Raw genomic sequence first — 12734 nt, 5'->3', positions numbered from 1 at the left:
CGTCAAGCCTTCGTTGGATGAAGAAGAAATGCGTTGTTATGAACTTTTTGCCAAGGGAAGGGGGATCTCAGTTCATGGCCGAGAAATAGACTTTGAAGCTTCCTTGTTGCTCTGGGAAGTCATGACTAGTGAGCCCCCTTGCCCTCTTCCCTTCCCTGAACTTTATTAGGGAATTAGTACATTTTGTCTTTTCTTTAACTCAAAAGTTTTTCCATCTTTTGCAGTTCCCAACATGTCTCTAGATAAAGAAACTCTTCTTCAGCGTTATAGGGAGGCACAAACCGCAACTAGAATGGAGTGAGAAAACCAAAGGCAGTGAGGTTTGATCATCGGCTCCACCCACTAGACTTCATAGCCTTGTTGCCAAGATTCCACTAGATTTTGAGTTGATTACTCTTGAGGAGATTGCCTAGGAGGTAAGAGAAGAAACATATAGGTCAAAAATTGAAGAGGACAAGACTCCTGTTGATACTTCTTGTGAAATCAGCCCTCAGGAGACTCCTCAGAGTGGTGATATAGCAGTTAAGGAAAGTTGTAAGCGTCCTGTGTCCCCTCGCCTTACCATGGGAAAGGGAAAAATGATTAGGGTAAGTGAATCAGAGAAAGGTCCGAAAGGCATTCCTCCAGTGGTCTCAGGGCAATATCTTCCTGGGATCACCATTGGGGAAAAGACCCCAAAGGACACTGCTTCCAAGACACCTAGGGCAGGCTCATTAGTCAGGACCCCCACTTCCAAGGCTTCAAAGATCCCTGTGAAAGTTCCAACTGTTAGAGTTCCTTCTCCAATAGTAACAACAACAACAACAACAACAACAACAACAACAACAACAACAACAGCAACTACAACAATAATAGTAGCAACAAAAGCACCAAAGGCACAAGAGGCATTAGAGGCACCAGTTTTTCCTTCAGCCACCATGCCTGGGGAAGAGGATGCCTCTGACAGTCTAGCAATGTCCCCTCCATCTCACTAAGTGCCCCAATGGAAGCTCTCTGAGGAGGCTAGACTCATTGGGAAACCATCAAAGACCAGAGAATGGATGGAGTACTACGTGCCTTTAGAGGACAAAGAGTTATGTGATCGGTTCACCTTGGCTTCTTTGACTTCTGAAGTTGCCCAGTAAGTACCCTATATCCTCATCTTTGCATAGTTTGAGTATTTTCCTTCATTTGTCCATCAAAGATTGATCACTTTTGTCCCTCAGGAATATGTACTATTCTATTAATCTAACCGAAGGACTGATTAGAAGGAGCAAATTCCTGGCCTCCAAAGTCTCAAAGCTCACCAAGATCCTGGGGGAGCACCAGAATCAAAATGAAGTCCTAACGGCAGAGCGTGATAGTGCCATTGTAGAGATGAATAAGTTTAAGAAAGAGGTGGACTCTCTGGAACAGAGAAATGAAAAACTTAGCAAGAATTGCACTCACTATAAGGATCATAGAGATGAGGTTGTGAGAGAAAGAGAGGCGACCAAAAAGGCTAAAGAAGATCTTCTTTGATGAGCGCATTTATGTGTGAAATCTTAGGGCATAAAGCATGCATTTTACACACTTTTTTTTTTTTTGGTAAATGCATTTTACACACTTAGAGTGGAGCTACCTTGGGTTTTATGTTGTTTTTGCAAATTTTAGGACTTTTCAATATTTAAGCAAATATTTGGAGTTTTGGGTATGAATCATGCTATTTTACACGTCAAGAGGTCCATTCAAATTCTCAAATGTAAAAATGGGCATGATCTGGAGCATGGTGGGCTAGAGATGTGATTATGAGCCAACTCCAAAATATGTAATAGATAAAGAAGGCAAATTTGATCTACAGCTGAGATTATAAATCATCAGTCAAATCTACAGAGATATTATTGAGAGAGTCCAAATGGAGAAAAGAGTCCTTGCATACCTCAATATCTTATTTCTTATTTGTGATTTGATTAAAAAAAGAAAAAGAGGAAAAAAGAATTATATTCAAATAAGGAAGAAGGAAAAATCCCGTTTTTGAATGTCTCTGTTCAATTTCGATCAAGCCCTTCATCGAACTGTCATCCGGTATCCGATCTAGCTGATTTTTGGAGGAGAGCTTCACGACTTCTTGATCCTCAAATCCAATGGTGGAATTGTGCATTTGATCTCTCTAAGTCATCCGATTAGTACGTCAAAACCCTAATTGGTTGAGTCAGATAGAAACCATGAGTTTGATCCAAATTTTGTCAAGATTCATATCCCATGTAAACTCTATAAAAGGAGAGCATACTCCATCAAGGGAGAACGATTTTTTTAGAGCTTAGTAGAAGCACTCTTTCTTCTCTCTTCAGTTTATTTAGGCTTTCTCTAGTTTTCTTTGCTTGCATTTGTGAGATTTAAATTTTTAGATTGAATGTTTAGGTTTAATTTTTCTTTGTAATGCAATTCAAGTTCAAGTTTCAAGTTTTAAGATTCGTTTTTCTCTGGGTCTAGCAATTGCAGATCTAGATCATTCTAGATCTAGATATGGTTGTTAGGGTTGGTTGAGATTCGAATGGTTTGTTCAATTCGCAAGTAAGTAACCTTCTTTAATAATCTTCTCTCCTCCCTCCATTCCCGCTTCTATCTACCCCTTCATATTCTTAATTTAGGATTTACTTTCAGCATTTATTTATTGTTCTCCCTTCCCCTGGAACCTTGATCAGAGATGCCTACAGTCGTGCCTCTCTTTGGTTAAGGTTTCCCTCTCCTTTTATTACTCTGTTATTTACTTTCAGCATTTATTTATTGTTCTCCCTTCCCTTGGGTCCTTAATCAGAGATGCCTACAGTCGTGCCTCTCTTTGTTAAGGTTTCCCTTTCCTTTTATTGCTTTAATTATTTCTTTTCTGCAATTTCTTTTCTCTAATATCCATTCCCCCGATAGGTGGACTGTAAGCTACGGCAAAGGGTCCACGGTCAAAGTCATTATAATTATACTCCCCTTTCCTAGATCCAGAGCTGACACTTGGATCACTTCCCTTTTATATTTATTTATTTATTATTCACATTTTTTCTGCCTTTATTAATTATGTGTTGATTATGTTTGCTTTAATTTTCGTTTCAATTCGATCGCATTATATGTATGGATTAGGACCATTCGTTTAGTTTAATTAAGTAATTAACAAATTTTAATCATTGCACTCTTGCATTATCATTAAGAAGTTAATTCTAAAGTGGCATATCTCCTTGAGATCGACCCGTTAGCTACACAATACCGTGCACTTGCGGTTACTTTTAATTTCACAAACATTCTTCAAGAGACGTTGGAAGTGGAGGCTGAGAAGTTTAGGCTTTACATCTGAGTGAAAGAATTGGATAGCTCCCTGGCCACACTCTAACAAGAAAAAGACGCTCAGACAGCTTCATGCTTAAGATTGGGTTATGAGAAGCAAGCCTTGCACAATGAGCTAACCCATACGCAAAAGGAAGTGTGGAAGTTGACTGATAAAGCCTATGGCTATTGGGAAGAGGCCGTGGCGGAATTCAGGAGATCCAATGAGTTCAAGAAAGAGGTGCTAAAGGCAGCTTTTTTGAGCTTTGAAATGGGCTTGGATGAAGCCTTCAAGTTCATGGTTGAGAGGCTACCTAAAGATGCCCTGGAGAAGGCCTGCAAAGGCTCCGTTTTCAATGCTAACGTCTGTAAGAGGCTGAACATCCCAGTATTCAGCTGCATGCAGACTTCATAGGAAGCACCTGCCATTCTCCAAAGGATGAAGCCCAGTCCCTTTCACATCAAGTTCCTCCTCCTGCTCCACCCCAAACTCTAGATCCCAGGACCCCTCATCTAGAGGTCAATTTGGACCCCCTCCTTGAAGAAGTCGTTGACCAGATCCCCCTCCAACAAGTGAATCCTGATGGTACTACCATAGTTACCATCCTAGATGATGTTGACTCCGAAATTACCAAGTGATGGACCAGTCTCTCTTTCTTCTTTTTTTTTTTTTTTTTTTTTTTTTTTTTTTCCTTCACTTCTTGTTTTGAAGACAACAGGCTTTGTGGTTGCTTTTTCTCTTTTCTTCTTTTTGTACCTTGAACTATTTATGAAATGAAGAACCTTTTGATTCACCTTCCCCTTGTCTAAATTTACAAATTTTGCATCTACACTCACGATGAGTTTGCATCGTTTTTTTTTTTTCCCCTCTTTTTTAAGAATATGCCAAGTATGGGCTATCTGCAGCATCATATTGATAATACATACTTTAACAAACTTCTCAGAAAAAAGACTGAGTGTAGGCTCTTGGGAGAAGTTACCAATGTAAATGTTCTCCCTAGGAAGTGCACATAAATAACTTACGAAATTACCAGATAAATGGCTAAAGTATGGGCTCTCGGGAGGAGTTCTGAAGGAACGTTCCCTCCTTATGAGGAGCAATCACCAAAGAAGGCAAACACTTAGTTATTTGTATGAGCTAGTAATTCTTACTTGTCTTGCGATGTGTTTCATTCGTAGGTAGAATTTCTTTAGATGTCCACCATTCCATGCATGAGTAAGCTTTCTGTTAACCCCCAAATCTTTAAACTTGTAAGTTCCCGGTTGGAGCTCACGTACCACAAAGTAAGGACCTTCCTATCTAGGAGATAACTTGCTCCTTTGTCTTGAAGCTTAGACATTAGCTTGTCGAAGGACCAGATTCCCTTGTGGAAAAGCCTTACTATGTACTTTGGAGTTGTAATATTTGACTTCTTCTAATAAATCACATTTCGGCAAAATGCAACTTCTCGGACTTCACCAATGAACTCCAAGTTCGCCTGAAGCCCTCTTGTTGCTCCGAACCCATATTGGTTCCTCGTTCCAGATGAGTGAGACTCAAAGGAACTCTCTGCGATTTCTTAGCAGGTTCTCCTCGTTGCATCAAGCTCTTATTTCTGTCAACATGTATCTTGACAGTGAGAGTGATTTTTGCAAGTGGAGTTGTCAGTTATTTTCTGACAACGTTTAGGTGATAGGCCCTAGACTGACTTTGATCAGTCTTGCGGACTCCAACGCCCTCAGCGGTTGAAAATTTCAGTATCACGCATTTGGGGGAAATAATAACCCCAACTGCCCTAAAAGCCGGGCGGCCCCAAGGAATGCTGTAAGCCGACAAGTTGCGCACTACTATAAACATTTAATGTCTCTTGATGCATTCAATGCTAAATTAAATACAGTGATTGACTTTTGGATAAAGATATATTGAATCACTCATATGCACTACTTTTGCCGGGAAGTCGCATGAGGACAGGTGCGTGTCACTGTGTGGTCTTCTTTGTAGCTTCTCAGCTAGTATCTCTTCCGAGAAGCTCCATGACTGAGAAGCATCAACTGAACTATCTTGGGCCAAGCTTGAGCTCTGGATTTGGTTCAAGTGGCTTACTCCGCTCAGAGATTCGGACCGAAATGACCATAACAGGTTGGATGAAATTAGTAAACCAATTACGAAATCACTGGAGTTACAAGGACATTTTATTTTGAACAAGGCGAGGTGGGTGTGTTATTCATTCTTGCAGGATTTGCAATGATGAAGATGAAGCCCTCAGATCAAAAAGGATTTAAAAAAAATGAAGATGAAGACCTTACAAAGAGAAGTGAGGGATTTGAAAAGGGGAATTTAAATCGGTAAAGGGTGTTCTTCACTCTTGTAGGTTTTGCAGAGGAAGACAAAAGAGAGATTTGAAATCAGATTTGCAGTCTTAATTGAGTTTGGTGGGTTTCAATTAGGTAAAATTATGTATTTTATGTTAACCATTGGATTGTATAGTCCACATGGCAAGTTTTTAGGTCTCCTTGGGCATTCCTTAGGGAGATATTCTCTCTAGAGAGGGCCGGAACCCTGTGTTATTCTACAAAGAATTTCCATCAAAGCATTTCGTCTAGCCAATTAAATGTGTTTTTTTTTCTTAGGTTGGTGGTTTTAACTGGTGGGTTGGTGGTGAGGGGTTTTCAACCAGGTGAAAAATGAAGAATGGAGACTTTTCACTCACCTACATGAAGGATTGAAATAAGTAAATATAATGTATGATTCAATACAATATATCTTCGTACCAAAAAAATATATGTACAATATATCTTAACAAAATTACTTTTCTTAAATCTTTTCTGGGGTATTTTGGTCCTTCAACTTTTATAATTGGATTAAACTAATTATCTCATACATAATTAGAGACCATGGATGTGGACATAATTTTTTGCATCAAAGGGACCGAACAGAACTTTTGCCCTCAATTGAAGGGACCCATACATAATTTTTTCAATAAAAAATAACACTAATAAATTTTTTTTTCTTTTTTTTTTTTTGGAGCGGTGTTTTTTCGCCCTCCAAATGCAATGTTGAAAACGGTACAATATGGATAAAGATTATCGAATCGATATGATACGATACGATAGTTAGAACCGTCTTTTTGAGAGTTGGGAATTTACAGTCAAAATTAGCAGAGGCCCAAAGAATCGAAAAAACGAGACGATCATAGTCAAAGATGATGCAGAGGGTGAAGCATTTGATCAACGCTAGCCACTGTAACGCAATTGGAACTGTTACTGTTTCAGGTCTGCTCCTCCTCAGAGGAAGCCATGAAGCAGAGCTCTTCTTTCTACCATCACAGAAGACTTCCTTACGCTGCCTCGACATCTACCAGGTTCTCTTCTTCATCTTCTTGTCCTCGAAAACTTTGGAATTTCTTCCCCCAGCTCTTCATATTCATATTCTCTTCTCATAAACCCTGAAATTTCTTGAAGATACGATTTTTCCCCCTTTTTCCTGACAGATGGGCAACAAAGCAGCCATTGAGAAGGAGCGTGCTAGACTGTATGTTCTCATACATCTCAGTTTGATCCTTCATCCTCTTGTATTATTATATTTTGGTGTAAAACGAAAGAAATTCTAAGATGGAATTAATTTTTACCAAATCCATTTCATGTGCTTTAGGGCAGTACAGACGAAATGAATAGAGGATACTTTGCTGACATTTCTGAGTTGAAGAAACATGGTGGTAAGGTGATCAATTGTCCCCCCCTTCTCTCTTTCTTAATTAGGTTACTGAGGAATGCATACCAAATTATATTAGTGTCTTGTTAGATTTTGTTTCCTGGAGAGTTCTTAGGTCAGGTACTCATATGTGCAATGGCTAAACGATATTTATTGGGTAGACAAGTTGGTCCTCATAATAAGTGGCACATTTACTTCCATTGAGTGCCGAATTTTGCTCATGAACTTCTGCAGATTGCTATGGCGAATAAAGTTATCATTCCTGCCATATCTGCTATGAAGTTCCCCTCAAGGGAGATCAGCTTCTCAGATGGGAAGAGTCTTAAACTACCCATTGCTTCCGAAGGAAATGGAGCTGAAGCTAACAAAATGGTTTTACCTGCAGCTTCTTTAATTTGTCTTTCATTTCGTGCAAGCTCTCAGGTTTGACAATATTATCTCTCATATAATATTGAATTATCTTGCAATTTCATTGGTTTACCGTTTTAGGGGAGTGAATATACGTTTCAGCTGGAAAGCATTTCTGATCATCTTTAGTGAAGCATACCATTCTAAACGCATTGACCCCCACCCCTCATCTCCTCGTTGCAGAATTTATATTAAGAGTGGAAAACTGTAGAAGAATTTATATTAAACTCCATGTTTATCTATAGAAAGAAAGTTGTATCAACCCCAATAATTTCTTTGCATGTTCGGTCACTTTATATGGTTGGCTAATTTACTGGAGTTTTTTTAGCACATGTTTTGATATTTTTTTTTCTTCTTTGGTTGCCCAAGGACATATGGTCCATGATAGGGTGTTCACTTATTTATGTAATCGGTTAACTGATTTAGCCCAAGATCGAAAGGGATCAACAAGAGGCCAGTTAACCAGGTTCTTTAAGTGAAATGGTGAAGTTCAAGTAGCTCAGCATTGGTTGTGGGATCCACATGAGGGATAGAATTAGGTTGTTGTTAGGTTTTGGAGAGTTTTCCTTAGTCATGGAGAGGAGGGGAAAGCTAACAATGAAGGTGGAGTTTCACATAAGAGGTTTGAATGCTGAATTTGCTTTCAGCAAAAAAAAGGTTTAGGATTGGACTTTCGGGCTGTGGTTTTGATCAAGTTGTTGGGTACGGAGGTTATTCAATCCAAAACATTACACTAAACTGATGACTGGATTGTGTGATCTGAAAATCAGGTATACTGGAATGGTGGAATCCTAGGATTGAAATGGTTAGATAGGATGTAACTTGGATCAAGTAAGAGGGCTTGTGGATGATGTTGTGGTTCAGATTTGGAAGATTTTTTGTGGTATGCAAAGTAATTGAGAAACTTCTTTAAAAGATAGAAACTCAAGGATCAATTTGAAAACTTAAGGTGTTTTTTATTGTTGATTGGGGAAGCCAAGAGAATGAGTACGAGGGTGCTCAACCAGTGTGGGGGTACTCAGGTTGAGCTTACTCATAACGGGGTGGGCCTGTTGGGAGTTGAAATTAATTTTCATTATCATTGCAAGGTCTATTAAGTTGGGGCTTCGTAAAGTTGGGGTGTGGCCCTAAATATTCTGTTCGGGTAAAACTGTGTAAGTAGTTTGTATGCTCGTAGTCATTATAGTTACCAAAATTGTGTAGCGTATTTAGAAAACTATGATGACTCTTTAGCATCTTGTTCGATGGACATAGGAACATTGCATTATCATGTAAATCTGGCTGTGGTTTGTCTGTCATCTGTGGATACTAAGAGTGTGTGTGGATGTTATGCAGAGTGGGTGTAGTGCACTACCTAGTCTATTTAGCAATTTTGTGGTTGCAAAAGGGATGTGCGTACTACTGTGATTGGTAAAATTGGTCAGCACCAGCCAACTGTGACTGTAGAGGATTTACTGTGACCAGAGGGATTTTTCATCATCTCAATGTCAAACAATGCAAATCAGATCAAGGTTTCAAAGTTTTAAAAGACATTGATTCACCCCTCGCCTCTCATAATCAGCTTGAGGCCATCAACTTTTATATGGCAGATTAATGCATGGTTGAAACTTGAAAGCTATGTCTTATCCTTTTTTGGATTTTAGTTCCTCATTTCATATAATTTTGTTTTGACAGGCAATGATTGATTCCTGGACTATACCATTTCTGGAAGCATATAGAGCATCAAGAAACATACAAATCTATGAGGTAATTTCAGTTTTTAATATACTTACACCCTAGAGATGGCATAACTTGCTGCTTCGTGATTGTTTGACAAGCTCAGAAAAGCGAAAGTTGTGGTCTGAGATCCAAAGTAGGTCACTAGTAGCATGTAATAATCCATCAATAATATGGCTGTCATCTTAAACTTCTTTTACCCAGCTAAGTTTGTTTTCAGAAACTGATGCTTTTTATTCAACCAAATTATTGTATCATCCTGGATTGTTTACTTGGGAAATGATGTAAACAGTGCTGTTTTATGTGCCCTTTCAATTGCATTGATTCTCTGCTTCCTGACATGTGGGCTATTCCCACGTACCAACTGCATGGTGCCCATCCTGCTCCCATTGGCATCGCATGGGAGTTTCCATCAAGCAAGTCAACTCTCCGTCCTAATACTATATCCTAGTTTCTGAATTCTACTGTCTTTAGTCTTTAATAATACCATATAGCTGAAGTTTACATGTCCTGTGCACAGTAGCACAGGGAGACAATGCAAGGATCAAAATGACCAATACCATACCCACCCCCTGATTTGAAGGAGGTTTCAGTCAATACTTACACCTCTTCCCCATATCATATTTTCAGGTTTCATTTATAGACTCTTGGTTCTTATCCCTGAATCCTATCAAGCGGCTGCTTCTTCGAATAATGCGGAAGTCGAGTGATGGTGAAAAGAATGATGCTCTTCAAAGACAGTTTGTATATTCATTTGGCGACCACTATTACTTCAGGAAGGAGCTTAAGATATTGAACCTTCTTACAGGGTATGATGCATGTCCTCCTATCTATCATGGTTCTACATCAGAGGTCTTTGTTTCTCAAGCATGTTTGATCCTCTTTGTTTGGTTCTATACAGGTATATTTTCCTGCTGGACAGGTTTGGTAGAATTAGATGGCAAGGTTTTGGATTGGCAACAAAAGAAGAGTTGGCATCACTGCTTTCATCCACGTCCATTTTATTGCAAGAGAAATGAGTCCAACTTGCTTGCGCTTGGGTGATTGTGAATCCATATTCTGACTCATGAAACTTTGGCATAAAAAGAACTATGGCAGGCAGTTTCGCAAATCATGTCATCCTCAGTTATTATTAATGCTGGTCTTGGTTGAATTTATCGACTCATAGTTGAACCAACTCGAATTTTGGATAGCCTTTGAGATTGCAAAATATGTGAGGGAGTTTTTCTTTTTTTTTTTTTAATATTGAAAATACTGAGGGCTTGCTGTGTCCTCCCTACCTTAATTGAGATGCAGCTTTTGTTGTCCTTTTGTCCCATCAATGGCCATTTGAAGATGCGTCTCTTCACTGACCCCCTAATTACATTTTTGTAATCTTTATTCACTACAGATCCAAAGACAGACGAGGGTGACTCTCTCTTGCAGGTTTAGCATACTGGGTGAAATTGATCCTTTAAGAGCGGTTGAATGTCTACCTTGTTAAGGTGTCAATTGATCTACTTCTGGTTCTCATTCGGTTTAGATGTTGAAAATTTTTAAAGCAAAACAGCTCAGGATTGAATTGGCCAAAATCGTTGACAGGATTCCCAGTGTTTTAGGCGATACATGGATCTGTCATTCAGGCAAGTCCTCTGCTTTTATTTGATTTTGTAACAGAGAAAGCCCCCCAGTTTTGAACCTGCTTCAACTGAGAAGAAACCTATGATTTCATAACTGGATCGGTTCTCCATGGTGTGGTACAGTTCAATCATAAAAGAGTGGTTCCTGGCATACATTCCTACTTCCATTTCACACCGGAGCTATTGCTTCGAAACAGTGAATAGGGATTCATGGGTTCCAACTTTCTACTAGATGGGGAGAAAAGAATATGAAAATAGAGTTACTGGACTAGAGAGATCATTTCTTTTTTGATGATTAAAGATGAAACATTATTACTCAAAACAAGTGCAATTTGTGGTTACAATTTTGAAGGGAGTTTGGGTATGGAAAGACTTCTCAGCTGCTGTCAGTAACAAAGAGATGATGGGTTGGGATTTAAAATTATATATCTCAGCAGTACTAATACATTTATTACTAATATTGGCCAAGTTATCAAATAGATTAAGAGGCCAAGGTTTTCTAGGGTTAGGTAGCATCTCAAATACTTCTTCCATGTTGCTCCAAATCTGCTGTATTTGTATAGTCAGTTGCTGTACTTGATTAATACCATGGCTTAGATGGTCTATGTATTCTTTCACACCATCATTTGAATTGAATCCAAGATACCTGTATTCAGTAGGAAAATTTTCCCTCCCCAATAGAGTCCTCCATACCAGCTTAGGCACTTTACTTTCTGATGAAATATCCTTGCGAACAAAAAAATAGGGGACTCAAAATTGGTCAGATCTCTTGAAGCTTGACATAAACAAACCTCATCATGCCTCTGTGCTATTTGGTAATGTGCTGCCTGAATGGATAGTGAAATTTCCAAGCATTGCTTGTTGGATTGATGTACCCAATCATTTATATGGGTCATTACTTGGGTTGGGTTGGGTTGTGTGGTTTATTAAAGATTTTACCATTTTGTGCACGCCAAATAAAATAGCATGTAATTAAAGTGTTATTATTGTATGACTGATTATCGCCTTGTCCATGTGTTGATTTCTATAGATTGCCATGCAAAAATCATTTATTGATGACTGCTTCACTCCTCAAACCTAAGGATCCCAATGCCCAAATCATCTAGTGCATTTGCAATCCATAAAAACGTGCCAGATGGATTACTCTTAGGCTGCATTTGTTTGCTGGAATAAAATTGGGATGGGAAAATTCTTGAAAAAACCAAAATTTTCTTACTTTTTCCTTTAAATCATAAAAGTGTAGATTGTTTGGTTGTTTAGGGTTGGAAAAGTTAAAGAAATTAAGAAAACTTGTCTGGTGAGGTGGCAAACCAACTTTCTCACCCCAAGCCTTTTTAAAAGCCCACAAAATGTGTGGGACTTTGTGGAAAAGTATAAAAAAGTAAAAAGTGGGACCCACAATTAACACTTTTTTACAAATTCCTTTCATTTCCTTCTTCCTCACCCCACTACACATGGGGTCTACATTTTTTCTCCACCCCTTTTTTCCCACCCCACCTTTGCAAACAAACGCCGCCCCTAGTGTTCACATAGAGTGCAAAGTGATTGGGCTTGCGTCCATTTTGGTATGATGGCATTAACATGTAGACATGCATTCAAGAGACACCAAAAATAGGTCTTAAACTTTGGGTGGATCTGTAAAGCCTAGAAAAACCTTCTCCACATGGAAATCCCCGGAGAAATGCTTCTAGCATACATTTTTTGCAAGGTTTTCCCTATGAGTTTGGCAGAGAATTCTCCACTAGATGAAATTATAGATTTCCAAGAGTTTGGTGTTTGAGTGAGATTCAGAAATGCCAAAGGGAAGTCGAATAAAGAGAATGCCCTGTTTTCTTGTGAGAAATCTTCTAGTACATCTGCCACCTTATATTTGAAGCCCAAAGTTATGGCTTCACGACAATGACTTTGTGGTCTTTTGTTTGTTGTACCCATGGATCATGCTAAAAGAATGTATCCATGTCATTCCCTCCTTGTCAGAGCACCATTTGTTCAATAGATGTAAAAAAGTTTTGATACTGTTCCATGTCCAA

The 12734-nt window shown here is 38.9% G+C and overlaps 1 protein-coding gene across 2 annotated transcripts; it reads left to right on the top strand.

The window, feature by feature from the left end:
* The first annotated feature begins 6368 nt into the window (after nt 1–6368).
* On the top strand, nt 6369–10965 carry LOC149024097 (uncharacterized). 2 transcript variants are annotated; one of them, XM_089144450.1, is made up of 7 exons: nt 6369–6611; nt 6741–6781; nt 6907–6970; nt 7196–7384; nt 9044–9115; nt 9716–9894; nt 9987–10964. In XM_089144450.1, exons 1-7 carry the CDS (start codon nt 6453–6455, stop codon nt 10102–10104), a joined length of 822 nt encoding a protein of 273 aa, XP_089000576.1. In that variant the 5' UTR covers nt 6369–6452; the 3' UTR covers nt 10105–10964. The 2 variants fall into 2 exon arrangements, with proteins under 2 accessions (XP_089000576.1, XP_089000577.1); XM_089144451.1 differs by having other exon boundaries at nt 6562–6611; nt 6902–6970; nt 9987–10965.
* The last annotated feature ends 1769 nt before the right edge of the window (nt 10966–12734 follow it).

This window comes from Hakea prostrata, chromosome 2 (genome assembly GCF_041222555.1).
Source record: "Hakea prostrata isolate BN-2017 chromosome 2, UWA_Hpros_2, whole genome shotgun sequence".
NCBI lineage: Eukaryota > Viridiplantae > Streptophyta > Magnoliopsida > Proteales > Proteaceae > Hakea > Hakea prostrata.
Note: the sequence above shows the minus strand (reverse complement) of the source record. Positions and strands in the feature narration are given on the sequence as shown.